We start from the raw sequence: 15,121 nt of genomic DNA on the forward strand, positions 1-15,121 counted from the left end.
ACTTGTCCAGCTACTCTTAAATACAAAGAAATGTCTCAGCTCTATCTGCCAAACACAGCTTGACACAATGCTAAACTCGGGGATAGTTGCAGAGTGGCATTTGATACTTTTCTGTTGGATAATGATACAGCAGGATGTATGCATGGCAAAAATGAAAGCTGGTATAGCAGTTCCACAGTGTAAAGCAGAATCCTATTGTCCTAGGTACTATAAAGGTGTCTGGGATGCAAACCTCCCACTTAAGTTTAAAACAACAGGCAAGAAATAGAAGGAAAGGCTGTTGTAATAGGGAGTAAGCAGCCATTCTGCATTATCAACCTGACCTTATCTCAGCTGCCAAGGAAATTAGCTCCTTGAAGTCTGGGCTGAATAATAAGAATAAAAAATGCAATAAAAAGAAAGCCAAGTCCTGGTTACTGGTGCCACCTGCCCATGGCCTGTGCTGACTGCACTGGAGAAGAGGGGAGCCAGCAGAAGAACCAGCACAGGCTGCCAGAACAGCTCCTCTCTGCCTTTTCCCCGTGCACCCTTCATCTGCCAAGGAGGACAGTGTCCAGGACAGCATCTCCCTTGGTGTTTAGGGAACAAAAATATTTTCCTACAGTATTAAAAAGCCCTGATTCAGCTCTGAATCGAGGATAATGTTAGAAATCACTGTGCTTTCAGATACAACCAGAAGCTGGCACAAAAAACCCCCAAGTCCCCAAAGCGGAAAGCAAACGAACATGACCACAAAGACAATGATGTGCCAAATGGAGTTTATGCGCCAGATGTCATGACTTCAGAAGCCAGCATCATCATTTCTGAAGGCCTGAGCAACAAATGAAGAATTCTTACAAAACCCCACCACCCCACAGAAAAATGTGTTCCATGAGGCCATTTGGCAAGCTGGGTTTGATTTATTTATAGCACCTCTATTGTAGAAACATACCGCAAACATCTCAGTCAAGCTGTCCCCTGTCAGTGCAAACATAACAAAGCAAGACTGAGTTTCTCTCCTATTCAAAGCTTCTTTAGGTTCTTTAAAGCCAAGTGAGGGGGTCTTAGGGAGAGGGCCTTGAGTTCAGCCTGAGAATGGCTGCAGCACTGGAAAGTGCATGAGGACAGAAGATCTAAATCAAGTGGAAAGTATGTACATTGGAAACACCGAAAGAAGTCTCAGATAAAAAATTGATACAGGCCAAATCTGATGTTAACTCTCCATTAGAGAAGAAAAGTAACCTTTTTTTACCTATACTAACTCAGAATTCTCCCCAGGATAAACTGTGCAAATAGATTATAAGTCTTTCTCTCAGATCCAAAGAGAAACAAATTTTATGAGGAATTCTGGAGAACACCCACTCAACAAAAATCCCCTCGCTTTAAACAAGAAACCATTGGAGTTTTTCTTCATGACTGGGAAAAACAAACATTAAAACACTTAAATGTGAGCCCTCACTGAAGCAGTTTTAACCACAGTTAAATATTGAGTAAAGTAGATGTGTCATGGAAGGTACAGGGCTGACTTCAGCATTTCTGTGTTTTATTACAAAGAGCCTGACTTGATTATTATATCATCTTTGGATAATTTTTAGCGGTAGTTATATATACATATATTAAAATAAAATTTAAAAAAAAGAAAAAGCCTTTCCCCATACTCTTTAAAAAACAGTACCTACCTTAAATGAACCAAACTGTATTGCAGGTTAGATTTAAGCATCCAGGGATTTATAAATCCAGCCCAATGCTTTGATCTTTTATAATCAGCCTTAGTACTATAAGAGTTCTTGTAGCCTTTTCTTGTATTCCTAAAATTTCATAGTATCCCAAAAATACCGTACACATGTCTTTAAGCCAATGATGTACATTTGAATCATAGAATCATAGAATGGTCTGGGTTTGGAGGGATCTTAAATCTCATCTCATTCCAATCTCTCTGCCATGGGCAGGGACTCCTTCCACTAGACTAGGTTGCTCCACCCAACCTTGCCTTGAAAAAGCCTTTAAAAAGGCATTCAAACAAATATATCTAGGCAGGACAAACCATATTCTGACTAGATTTGTTCCAGAAAACATTTAGAGTTTTTATACAATACCATTTGTTAGATTAAAATGCAACTGCTACAGGGACTTGTACTTGATGGGTCATTAATTCCAGGATTATGTGATATGACCATGGGGTATTATTCCTATTTGTAAAGGCAGCTTCTGCCCTGGTCTCTCCTTTGCTCCTTCTGATTGTAGCAGGCATCACATGATGGTTTTACATGACTCTTTCCATAGGGAAGAAGGGCTGACATGTCAAGTCGACAGTGCTGTGTCTCACAAGGTACTTTCTAGGTGGAGGGATGGGGTAGTTAGGGCAAGAACAGAATTAAAATTAAAACAAAACAAAAAAAAAGGTGTGTTGCTGGTGGACCAATGGAGCACTGTCTCTTTACCACATTCCATAGGATTTGAACTGAAAAAATAAAATTAAAAGCAAATAAATCCATCTTCCAAATAGAATAAAAAGATCACAATTCTTTTCAGTGATGGATTTCTTTCAACTATCACCTTTGGACAGCTGGCTCCTTCTTTTCCCACGGTGAATATTATCAGTTACAGGAACAAAGGAGTTACTAGGAAAGCCCTGCTGTTGGGTAAGTGGATCCAGTTGTAACTTGCAGCCTGGCTGTTTTTATGGTAATGAACAAACTGAACTAAAACATCTACCCCATCTTCAGACAGACTTAGCAGAGATGATCATGAGTCAAGAGGCACTGAACTGATGCAACCTGGTTCAGTGTCATCACACTAGAAACACTTAAGAAGCTGTAAAATGTAAATAGCCACCCAATTCACAGACCTCTCCTTCAAATAAACCTCTTTGTAACTATGCAGATTGCACGGAAATGAAGTTGCCCTTCTAGGTGAAAGGAAACTCTGCAGCTAGCCGAAAGAAAGACAGAGCTATAAAATATGCAAGAGCCCTCTTTTCATAATGGGAGAACTCTATGCAGCCTTGAGTATCTTTCATCTCTCATTACAGCCAAAATCTGAGCGATTTCAACCTCAGCTGAGGAAGCAGGAGCAAGAGAACCCGAGCCCATCTTCACTTGAAACTCCCCACGCTGGGAGGCAGCTGATGCTTTAGCAACCTTGGTTTATCCACTGTGTTTTGCAATGACTCAAGGAGGGGGGAATACAGACCTTCCCACTACTCCCCTTCCCTCTCCTGAGGCATGAATCCCACGTTTTCCCCCGGGCACTGCTGGAACAAAAGCATCTTTTCCCTTGCCCAACAGAAGTAAGCCGCCTTTTTTTTTTTTTTCCAAGCCGTCATCCCCCTGCGAGCCAGCCACATCCACACAGAGCCAACAGTGTTCAGGCTGGACTCTACCTAATCCCTAAAGCATGAGCAGTTCTCTGCTGTCAGCTCTAACAGCATGGGGAGGAGCTTCCATAGGTTCTGCTGCTCTCTTCTGCATTCCGAGCAGCGCCCGGATCCCCGGGCACGCTCCAGTCACCCAGCACAAGGAAAAGGATGACAACCAAACTTCAGGCAGACTGAGCTAATGAGAGATTTAGCCAGATAAAAATCAATCAGTTTCACTCTCAATCAATGCATGGGCTTCACAAGATTTATTGCTTTATTGTTGATGAAATCAATGGCCGCTGGGATTGAAATTCCCCTGTGGATTCCCTGGTGATACCAATAAAGCAATCGGCCCAAAATAAAGCAGCACTTTGTTAGAACAAGCTGTTTTCAAAGAACACTGACCTATCCCACACTTCCTTATTTTGTAAGTGGAAATGATGGAGTTTTGAACAACTGACTGTTTTGCACAAATGACCAAAATCTCCAGAAGGGAAATGTAAGCTCCTGGCACCCACTCCAGCCATAACTTCATCAGCAAATCTTACCCGGGGCAGTGCTACACCTCAAAGCTGCCTGAGGCAGTTAAAATACCCACTTCAAGCTAAATAGGTCACTGATAGATCCAGCCATGCCAAACTGGTGGTTTAGGCTTCCAAACAAAGCCTCCTATTGTCTAGGATCACCCACTTGGGGGACAGAAAAAAAACCAAATCTGCAACCTAAGGAGTAATCAGGAGAGTTCTTTGCAAGGGCATTTCCTTTGCAAAAGTCTCCTTCTCCTCTTTTAGCACAAAGCAAAATATCCAGTCTCCAAAGAACTGTATCCAAAAGCATTTAAGAATGAACAATTTCTCTAAAATTACTTTGTTGCATCAAAACATGGGAAGGGGGAAGAGGAGGGACAGTACAAGGGTCAGCGCTAAAACTTTCCCCAGGCAGAGGCCACATGGAATTCTTTTCCCAAAGCAGCAAAAACACACCACACTGAGCTGAAAACATTTGAGATGCTCCTAGTTTCCAGTATTCAAGGCTCCCCAGTGCTGAATTTTGAGATCTGCTGCAGGGAATGAAAGCAGCAGGGAAAGCTTTCCCCAGGAGAAGGAATGACCACTCAGCCACGCATCCCTGGTTTACCACGGGTCTCAGAAAAGCAAAACAATCCATTGTCTGAACGAGCAAATCTTCCTGGGCTGGACACGAAATCTGCTCAAGAAATCTGCAATTCATTAGCATAGAAGCTCAAATTGGTTTTTATGAGCATATTTTCCTTTGTAACAGTTCGTAGAGCTGTCTGCATTTCATCAGATGATGCTAAATGCAGCAGCTCCTGGGGCAGTCTCAGGACTGCACTTTCTGGTGCTGACATAAAGAGCTACAGTTTTAAGCATCTTGTACTGCAGCAGATACATTTCTCAATTAAAGTTTTCTTTAAAAAAACAGCAGGTAATAAAATAGTTTGGTCAAACTTTGATGAAAAGCCATAGACACATGAGGAAATGCTATTTCTACCAAACCATTTCCCACTATTCTTGACTGATGACGAGCTAGGACCCCAATAAGAAAAATAAAAGAGTATAAATAATTATGGAGATTGTTTCTTTTTGGAAAGCAAGCACATAGGAAACCTTTGATTTATGTTAATTTGCCACATGTGTAGCCTGATTAACTCCAACCGGTTACATGGGTTTCTGAATAATTTTTTGTTTGTTGAAATGAAAACTCAAAATGATCCTCTAAAATTCCAGGGGCAAATAGTGGAGGTATTTATCTGGATGGTTAGCTAAGTGTATGGAGCTTGCCATTCCATGCATGCCTAACTGTAAAACACAGGAATAAAAACATAAAGATGATGTGTTGATTTTCCTAAAAAGCACATTTGGCCACCCCTCTGCTCACTGGTTTTGTTGTGCTTAGAGAACTTCTGAGCCTCCTGTTGCACAAAAAAAAAAAAAAGTTTGCTTTTATACACAGAAAATGGACAACTACACAAAGTAAAATTAACTTGTGCAATACCCTTTAACTTTCCAGGAATCTTTTTCCTGAGGAAGATTATGGAAGCACTATTGGCAATATCTGGTACTGCCCACGAAAAATTTGCTGTGCCACTCTGTGAAGGTTATGGAGAGGAAAAAGGAGATGGAGACTGACACATCTTTAAAACAAATGGGTTTGGACCTTGGCCTCAGAACTGATCAGAAACAGAAAGTGGGCTGCTTATTGAGTGCATTCCCTTCAAGGTTTACCCATGAGAAATATGTTTTTCCTGGAAAAAGGTGCTAAGCAGCTGGCAGAGAAAGCCAAGAGGAACCATGGAGAAAGGGCTCAGCCAGGTGTAAAAGCAGTTTTTCCACTATTTGCTTTCCCAGATACTTTCTTCTTCACAAAATTCAGAGCATTCCCCTACTTTGATGGATATAAACAAAAAATTAACTTCATTTTTGGTCACAACATCTGTTCTCCACAGTGTGGAGAACAGATAAGAATGAATGAAGATCAATATTTACCTTGAACTACAACCTGTGATTTTGGTTAAATTGAATGTAAAACATCTTGCAGAGGGGAAAGGATTTATCATCATTGTTTGTGTTTATGAAAATTTTGAATAATATGCTATCTTGAGAATATAAATTCCCTTTCATTGCTTGTCCTGAAAAAATAGGGCCTCCTACACATTCTGAAAGTTAACTGGGACAGAGGGGAAAAATTCCAAGTATTTTACATAGCAATTGAATTGAAATTGTGGTCATGCTTTGTCACTTGTAGAAAGAAGTCAAGATATAGAAGAAAACCAATGCCAGAAATTTTAGTTTTGTGACAGAGGCACATTCACTGCTGAATTAACAAGGTAAACAGCAGTAGGGTTAAGAAAGTATTTAAATCAGACCTGTTTCTATCTAGACTTGCAGGATAACCTGTTAAAGTAACAGCAGCACTGCTTCATATTTCAGTTTTGCAGTAGGACCAGCAGAGGTGTGCAGGTTAGAAAGCTTGCTGTGGTGCTTGGGTCTTTCTTAACCCACTACCCTGAGGTGCTCCTAAGAGCAGAAGCCAGCCTGAAACACTTGCCTGATGACTTTAGAAAGTCTTTTTTTAAAAAAAAGTATTCAATTTCCAGCCCATTGACACAAGCACATGCAGCACAGCCATGTGCACCCTGAACTTGAGGGCAGGCTCTACCACACACGTCTGTTCTGCCACTTCCACACAGTCATAACTGTGTTAAATCAAAGCCAACTGATGTCACTGCTGAAAGGCTGAGCAGCCCCACAGCAAAGCATCTTTACATTTGGGAAGTGTTAATGTGCCATATAAACATTTTGCCTTCCAAAGCCACCATATATACCAGAATGTCAAAAGCAATCAGGGGAATGTGCACAGAAGCACACAGACAGAATACTCTCCAGTGAATTTCACTGTGCTGAGAGATCCAGGACAGGGGGAGATTCCCTTCCAAAAATTCTCCCTGCCCATGGAAGGGGGTGGCAACTAAATCATGTTTAAGGTCCCTTTCAACCCAAACCATTCTGTGATTCCATGAAATATATTGCTGTTTTAAATGAGAAAATATGCTGTGAAAGAACATTGCTTTTTTAGCCGGAGGTTTAAAAGTTATAACAACTGCTTTTGCTTGATTTTGGGTTTTGTTACAGGCTGATGGGAAGGGCGTGAAAGAGAGGGAAATACATGTCATTTCAGCAGGAGAGCTGCATAAATGACATGGCACAAATGGACTCCCACTGCCCAGCTCCCATCCTGACAGAGCTGAGTGGTGACCCACAGGAAGGAAGACACAGAGCAGCAAATTCTGTCACACAGGAACTATCAGCTCAATGACTTATCACCTTCCTCCAGGGCAGCTGGGCTGAGGGTAAGTGCCAGTGAGCAAGCAATGCTGCTGAATTTCAGGGCTGGAACAACTCTTCCAAAGGTCATTCTCCAGGAGCTGGTACCTTCCCTCCTGGGCTGCAGAAGAGCTGTGGCATCTGACCACATAAATGACCACGCTGCCGTGCAAGTACGATGTTAAAGCCAAAAGCAAGAGGTAGAAAATAAAACCCAGCCCTGTCCAGCCAGTGAGCTCAGCATGGCCTTTGTACAGATGGGGAAGAGAAATGGACCTGTAAAGCTGTAGAAAAACTGAAATAAAAACCAAGGAATGTTTAAGAAGAAATTGTCTTAATTAATAGTAATAGAACAACAACTAGAGGAAGAAACCCTGCTTGCTGGACCTCTGTAAACCCCTAGTCTCATATTTATTTGGGATAAAAGAAAGGAAAACCACAACCCTACACAGTCAGAACAAGGCTTGCTCTTTCCTCCATTCCCTTGGCACATTCCCTCTGGCCTGCTCTGCCATTTCCAGCTGTGCTACCTGGCAGAAGGGAGCAGGAGCAGGAATAGGGTCATGACTCCTGTTAATTACAGGGCATCCAGCTCCACATACAGAGTTTGGCATCATCAGGCAAACAGAGGGAAGCCACAAGTACAAGCATGCTCATTATTTTCACAGGTCAGATTTCTCACTGGCTGTAAGCAATTAGAAAAAGACTCTGAAGAAACAAATCTAAGTAATGATGCAAAACTGGGTTTTTCCAGTGAATCTGGGAGAGAATAAAAAATCTGCCTCATATGGTAGGCTAAGCAATACGTCTGGAGTTACAGATGATGAGCAGTGATGGATGAGCCTGGATTCCTGCAGAGGCTGCATTTAGTCATCTACAAAAAGCCCCTTTGCATCAGCACCACAAGTTCATGGTCAGATCTTCCACTTCCTGTTTCCCAAAATGGGTCAGGAGCCTTCCCCAATCCCCGTTCCCTAACGAGGCAGGGACAGGCAGGAGCAGCAGCTCCCAGGGCTGGCAGTGACTTTGTCACCAGAGCACAGGGAATCGAGCATTGTGCTATGCACAAAGAAAAAGACATTTTCTTTTTTGTCTCAGAGCATTCATTATTTTATCAAGCTGAAATACAATGCCCCTTTTCACCAGGATAATAATTGACAAATGCATTATTCCCCCATTCATTGCCTCAAAGCTGGAGTGAGTTAAAGCCTGCCTGAAAGAAATCCTCTTAAGCCTTTATGACCTGCTATTTTTACTGTTAAATTTCAAGCAATTAACATGCCTGATCCTTAAAGGAAAATGACAAGCAAAACACTGTCTGTTTGCCCAGGAGCACATCCCTTAAGCACAGACACGCAGGAAAGCAGTGTGACCTCCATCAATTCCACCTGGCACATGGAAAAGCCTACTGCAAATGATCATGGTACAAACTCATAAATGCACTGTCATTCCCCTTGGAAGATGCCTAAACCTACATATGTGGCTTTTCTTACCCATCAGAAGTTTTTGGCAATGGTATTAATGATGATTATTAATTAGGGACATAGAGTTTCTTTCTTCAAAGTACCCAAACTAACAAAAAGCCTATTTGTATTCTAGTAAACAATAAGCCTAAAGAAAAACAACAAGAAGATAGTTTTAATCTGGTTTTGCTGCCTTGATACTGATGCAGAAAAAAAAAAAGTCAGACTTTGCAGCTTATTAGAGATTTTTAGTAATCTGACAGATATGCTCCCATCGAGAGAATGATAAATGAGCGAAGGAATGATAATAACTTGGGGCTTGTGGGTGCCATGGCATACTTTTGTCCTTTTTGTTTTTTTGCAAGGAAACTGGTGACACAGTGGTTTTCACAAAAAGACATGAAGATTTCAGAAATCTGAACAGCAACAATGTTTTGTGGCATACCTTGACAGCGAAACTGGAAGAAGAGCTTCTCCACTCTACCACACAGGATTTAAAAAGGCTGCACCAATCCAGCAACTTTTAGGCTGCCAAATCCAAATACTGGCAGAGGCAAGAATGAATTACAACCAAGCAGACCTTCAAGGCACAGGTGTTTCCTCTGCCTTACCACATGGGTCTTGCTAATCCCCTCCCGTGCCGTGGGGAGGTTTTTCCGCTGCCCTGAAACATGCTGTGGAAAGCAGGATTCAGCACCGAGTGGCTGGAGCAGAAAAGCACATGCAGTGCATTCTCATGACCTGCCACAGCCTGTGCAAATCACTGTGTGCACCAGAGCATGAAGAAGGACTGAAATATTTCATGCCCACACTGCTGCTGCTCTGCTCCTCTGTGCTTCAGCAATGGGTAAGGAGCGCCTATGACCTGAGTGCTGCTATCATAGAAGCCACAAACACTGTTGGAGCTAAATCTGAAAGGGAAAAAAAATTAAAAAGACACTTTCCCGCAGTTTTTAAGCCATATTCCTGGTTTCAGATGAAACTTCTGGGTATTTCTGCCTAAACCACATTTGGTGATAATGAAAAGCATCTTTCCTCATATGACACATTCTTAATAGGAAGAAAACCCCTCGGGGTTCATTGGGAATTAGGTTGCCAAATGTTCTAGGATTGCTGAAAAGTACAGAGGAGAAATATAAATAGGTTTAAACGCAAGAAGAATAATGTTTGCTCACTCAGGCTTTCAGCACATACCAGGGACAACAATTCTAAAAGAGAGGGGAGGAAAAGGAGAGCACAAGCAAGCCTTGACTAGCTGCCAGTCAAAAACCAGCCGCATTCACGCTGACCGTGAAAAAATCCCAGAGGGACCTGAAACCTTTCTGCTTCCCCACATCAGAGCAGAGCCATCCCTGCTCCCCCACAGTGACCCACACGTTACCTGTGGCATCAAACACGATGGGCTGGCAGATCCTGTTCGAGTCCCAGTTACATTTGAGCACCTGCCCTCCCTCTACGATGTTGTGCTGGCTAGTGTTGGCTTTTGGAGCTCCCACCAGAAGATATGTCCTGCAGGGAAAAGAAGAAGCAAAAAGAAAGGTTTCGACACCTAAGGCACAGCTGTTATAACTTTATGACTTCTGAAGAGGTTAATAAAGCAGAAGTCTTGCCTACTCTAATCTAAATCCACTCGAACTGCTCTCAGTTACAGAGAAATTCATATGAGGTTCTCTTTTCTGCATGCAAAAAAAACAACCAAAAAAACAAACAACCCATTTACCAAAAGAAGAGAGAAAATAAGATACGACAAATTAAAAGTATCCAGGCCTCCTTAGGATTATATTTTAAATGAGAGAAACACCTTTCCTATTATTCTTTTTTCCTTTCAAAAACGTGTATGTGTACAGCAGAACAGGAAATCGTGCGCTTCTGCATCAGGTGGCATAATTTCTGTTAATTTTGCGAGTTCGGGTAATTCAAGGAAGTCAGTCAAAAATGGAAACAATGTATAAACAAAGCAGCAGAGCGCTGGGAGCTCAGCATGTACCGAACGTGATGAGTCAGCCCTGCCTCAGCAAGTGCTCTTGTAAAAACAGCCTCGGAGTGCCAGCCACTCTGAGCCACAGATCTGCATGTTAATGAATCCTCACCCACACTCCCTGCACAGCCATCATCTTCTTCCTAGCATCTGCTGAGCTTCTCTGCATCTCTGCCTCTGCAGACACGTGTGCATCCCGAGCAGGAACCGCCTCCAGACCGCTCCTGCGCAGGTGGCAAAATTCAGAAGTGCCAAAGGAAGAAACAGACTGAGCAAGGCTCTTGGTGTCTTCCAGGACTTCCAGGAGCCCCAGCACCTCTGAGACCCACTTGACACATCAGCACTTGACTGGGAAAGTCAGTGTGAAGCATGAAGTCATGCTCAGAAGACAAAATCAAGTGCTTCCTTTCGTCAGAGTGAGTCTGCTCTGTCTCTTCCCTTTGGACTGCTGAAGAGGGAATGCAGCTTGCAGGAGCAAGTCTTGTCAGGCACTACAGTTCTCTACTTTGGAAACTGAGTTAGCTGAACAAGCTGCAGGACTGGTTGGAGAGAATGCCTACAGGCAAGCAAACCCAGGCTTATCAAACTTGCTCTGGTTTTCAGTCATCCCCAGGCTCCTTTTCAGTGAAGAGATAAGCATAGGTATAAACATGGAACACCTCATCAAAGCTCAGTTTGCATGAAGACCAGTTTTCAACCTGTGTGAATTTTCAGAACCTTAATTTGCATGAAGATCAGTTTTCAACCTGTGTGAATTTTCAGAACCTTCAGAATGTCCTGGCATGGACCCTGATGGAAAATCCAGGCTAGCTGGCAATTCATTTATTTTCCTTACCTGCCATTCTTGGACTGCCTAGATTTTTAGAACAGGAATTTGAAACATTTTAATCAACTTAAAATCAGCTCTCTGGGCAGAACAGGAATGCTTAAAATGAACATTATAATGCCAAGTAAAAAAAACATATTAATTATAATAATTACAATCTATTAAACAAGTGATAGCTTATCTTCCATTTTACTCTTGTACCACTGACTTTTGAGAAGTCCCCCAAATGAAACACTTCTTCAAAAGATTTATCCATTCCCATTCTAATAATAAATTTTTATTAAGCTAATATTTGTGATGAAGTTTATTTAAAAGATTACAAATAAAGGAGCCATTATGTGGCTCCACAAAGGTCTTTTCCCCAAATAAAAAATGGACTTTCATCATAAGAGACCAAGCAAGCAGACTTTGTCACAGCTCTTATAATAATATGCAAATTACTGAAATATTTTGAAGTCTTTAATCCACATACTTTGGGAAAGAGGGAATAGAGGGACAATTGTATTTCCACGGGAATCCACCAGCTATGCCTTGGCACTGCCAATTTCCCGAATCACGTTCCTGAACCATCCGCCCCATCCCAAGGAGGGGGCAAGACCAGGAGTGTTTTGGAACCTTTGGTGTGCCTGTCCAGGGATTTCCATGGGCAGCAAAGAAACTGGGCCTTCCATGGAGGTGCATCCTGGGCTATCAAGTGCAGCTCCTCTGAAGCAGAGGGTGTGTGAGGAACTTGTGTTGGTTGTTAAGGAGCTGTGCTCCTATGAAAGCTGTGCCCGCTGACACAGCACCACCACTGCCTCTCCTGGAATGGGGCTTTCACCCTGGACTTCTAAATATGCTTCAGTTTGGCATCCAGCAGGTCAAAATAGACTGTGAAACAGCAGCTTGAGCATTCAGGGACTGACAGCATGCCTTTGTTGTCAGGCTGGACAATCCAAATAGCTTTAGCCCAAGGAAACTGACTTAATCTCTGGTAGTGATGTATAAAACAGGTGATGAATAAAAGCTCTAAAACAGGTGATGAGTAAAAGCTCTAAAACAGGTGATGAGTAAAAGCTCACCAAAGCAAAAAGAAAGGCATAGAAACCACGTGACACCCCATATGCCTGGACACTGCATACAAGTATTTCTGGCTATTTCAGGAGGAAAAATATCAGTGTCATAGGCATAAACTGAAAATTCAATACCACGAGAGCCTGTTCCTGTGAAAGTTGCAGAGCTACTTGGTTCAATTACAAACTCTAATGTAAAATAAAGTGTTTAGCTTAGCAGGTACAAACAAAATTTTAGTGTTGACAAAAAAAAACCAAAACAAAACAAAAAACAAAAAAACAAGGAGAGAATTCCCTTTGAAATATACAGAAGCTTTTCATGCTGCCTGACAACCACACTGTTTTCTTTAACAGCAGTGCACTTGGAGGTCAATAGTTCTTATAAAAATAATGGAAAGGTTCCAAATAATGATTTCATGGAGAGCTGTGTCACATAATTCCTTATCAGAAAGCAAGAAAGTTTATTACATCCATTTAGCAGTCTCTTGATAACTCTGCAGCCACACATGTGGACTTGAAAATAAAGGGCAGGACAAAAATAGAAGCTTTTTTTCTTTTAGTACCAAGACTTAAGATAGCAGGGTAAGATGGTGCAACATGTGCAAGTTAAGACAGGATGGCTTCTAATACATGTAGGTAACAAAAAAATGCAAACAAAGCTAGATGATGTACTACAGAACGACTTGCTCAATAGCTGTACAATTTGCTGATAAAGTTTCACAAGCTAAAGATTAAGGGGGAAGAGAGAATATCCCTTCAGCAGGATGAAAGCCAGCAGCTTTTCCAAACCTACAGCCCTTAAGATGGGAGAGGAGTGGGGAAAAAGCTACAAAAGCTGGATGTTACTGTAGCCTGCATTTCAGAGCCAGAGCCTGATTCATTCTGGCAACACCGAGTTAGCAACGCGAGGATTCAAAGGTCTGAAACACAACAGCGACTACACACTGCCTAATCTTTAACATGAAACGCGAACATATTCAGGAAGCAGACGTGGAGAGTGCTTACAGGGAACTTTTCCTGCTCTAGACTCCTCAGCAGCTCGGTGACTCGCACAGACACCACAATTCAAACACAGCACTCCCGCAAAGCACACTCAAGGAGAGAACAGCACATCTTCCGAAATGCCACGGGACGCGGCTTCAGGAACCAAAATACCATAACTACATCTTTCTACACTGTATTTATCACCACCATCATTCGCATGAGACCAGGCTATGCAGAGAATCCCGCGGCACAAGGTTCACGTCCCGCCGGAGCCGCCGGCCGCTCGGCATCGGCTTTGGCTCCCCGGCCAGGGCGTCCCGGCGGCCAGAGCCGCCCCAGCGGGGCAGGGATGCGGAGCGGTCCCCGCCGGGCACCGCCGGGGCCGGCACCGGCTCCATCCCCGCTCCGGGGCCTGAGCAAAGCCGCGTCCCCTCCGAGAGCCGCCCCGGCCCGCCGGGCACCGGCTCGGCTGCCGAGGGAGCGGGGGCAGCTCCGCATCCTCCGCCCGGCTCTCGGCCGGGACAGCGCCGCTCCGGGCTGGGCGCCGCGGGGAGCGGCTCGGCGGGGCAGGACGGGGCGGGGCGGGACGCGCACTTACGAGAACGGGTCGGGGGCGAAGAAGTCCACGGCGAAGCCGAAGTAGCTGCCCGCCGGGCCCGAGTAGACGGCCGGGCGCTCCACGTCCAGGTTGAAGGCGCTGCCCGGGGCCAGCGCGGCGCCCAGCAGGACCAGCATCGTGGCCAGGCGCGCCATGGCCCGGCCGCGCTGCTCCGCGGGCGCGGCTCTGCCGGGACGCGCCGGCCCCGCGTTTCCCGCGGCGGGGCGGGGAGCGGAGCGCAGTCACTTCCCCTTTCTGGCCGGGACGGGGGCGGCAGGAAGGAGAGGCGGCATCATGTGGTGCCGGGGGCGGGCCCTGGCCGCTCCGCGCCCGGGCCGCCGCTCTCTTCCGCCGGGAGCGGCCGGCACAGCCCGGCACCGCCCGGGGCTGGCGCTGCGCGGCACCCGCGGAACTCCGGCCCCGGAGCTGCCCTCGCTCCAGGCATCCCGCTCTTATCTCGGCCCGAAGGCTGGAGCAAGGGCAAGGAAATTCTTTCTTGTGATGCTGATGAAGCCCTGGCACAGGTTGCCCAGAGAAGATGTGGCAGCCCCATCCCTCGAAGTGTTCGGGGCCAGGGTGGAGGGACTTGGAGCAACCTGGGATAGTAGAAGGAGTCCCTGCCCATGGCAGGGGGTGGGATGAGATGGTCTTAAAGCTCCCTTCCAGCCCAAGCCACATCCGTGCCTGACCTTACCAAGTCTGTTTGGTGAAGCCTTTCTGAACAAGTCCTTCAGGAAAGCTGCTAAGCAAAGAGTGTGGACCCAGCCATGGAGGAAAAAAAAAAAAAACAAAAACAAAACAACAAGCCTGATTTTCCAACACATAGGCTATTAAATGAAGTTTAAATCTCAGAATCCCAGCATCTCCCCAGCCACAGGAATGCCGAGCAGCAGGGGCAAGGCGGGGAAGAGGGAAGCTGGAAATCCTTCCTGATGGAGGTCTCTGTTACTGTTGCACCCCTGCACTGCCCAGCTAAGGAAGAACCACCCAGTGAAGCTCCAATCCCTTCAGTTGCACTTTGTAGCTCTTGTATCATCT

General features: G+C 44.6%; 1 protein-coding gene across 1 annotated transcript in view; it reads right to left on the reverse strand.

Annotated features, from left to right (window-relative positions):
* The window catches only part of ITGAV (integrin subunit alpha V), a 46,436-nt gene extending 32,108 nt beyond the window's left edge, over positions 1–14,328 (reverse strand). Inside the window, exons 1-2 of the mRNA XM_084209799.1 lie at positions 14,084–14,328; positions 10,027–10,154 (exon numbers count right to left, since the gene is read on the reverse strand). Coding sequence (XP_084065925.1) covers positions 10,027–10,154; positions 14,084–14,238 — 283 coding nt within the window. The 5' untranslated portion in view covers positions 14,239–14,328. The remainder of the gene's footprint in view (positions 1–10,026; positions 10,155–14,083) is intronic.
* Positions 14,329–15,121: the final 793 nt, after the last annotated feature.

Source organism: Fringilla coelebs, assembly GCF_963513975.1.
Source record: "Fringilla coelebs genome assembly, chromosome: 7".
Lineage (NCBI taxonomy): Eukaryota > Metazoa > Chordata > Aves > Passeriformes > Fringillidae > Fringilla > Fringilla coelebs.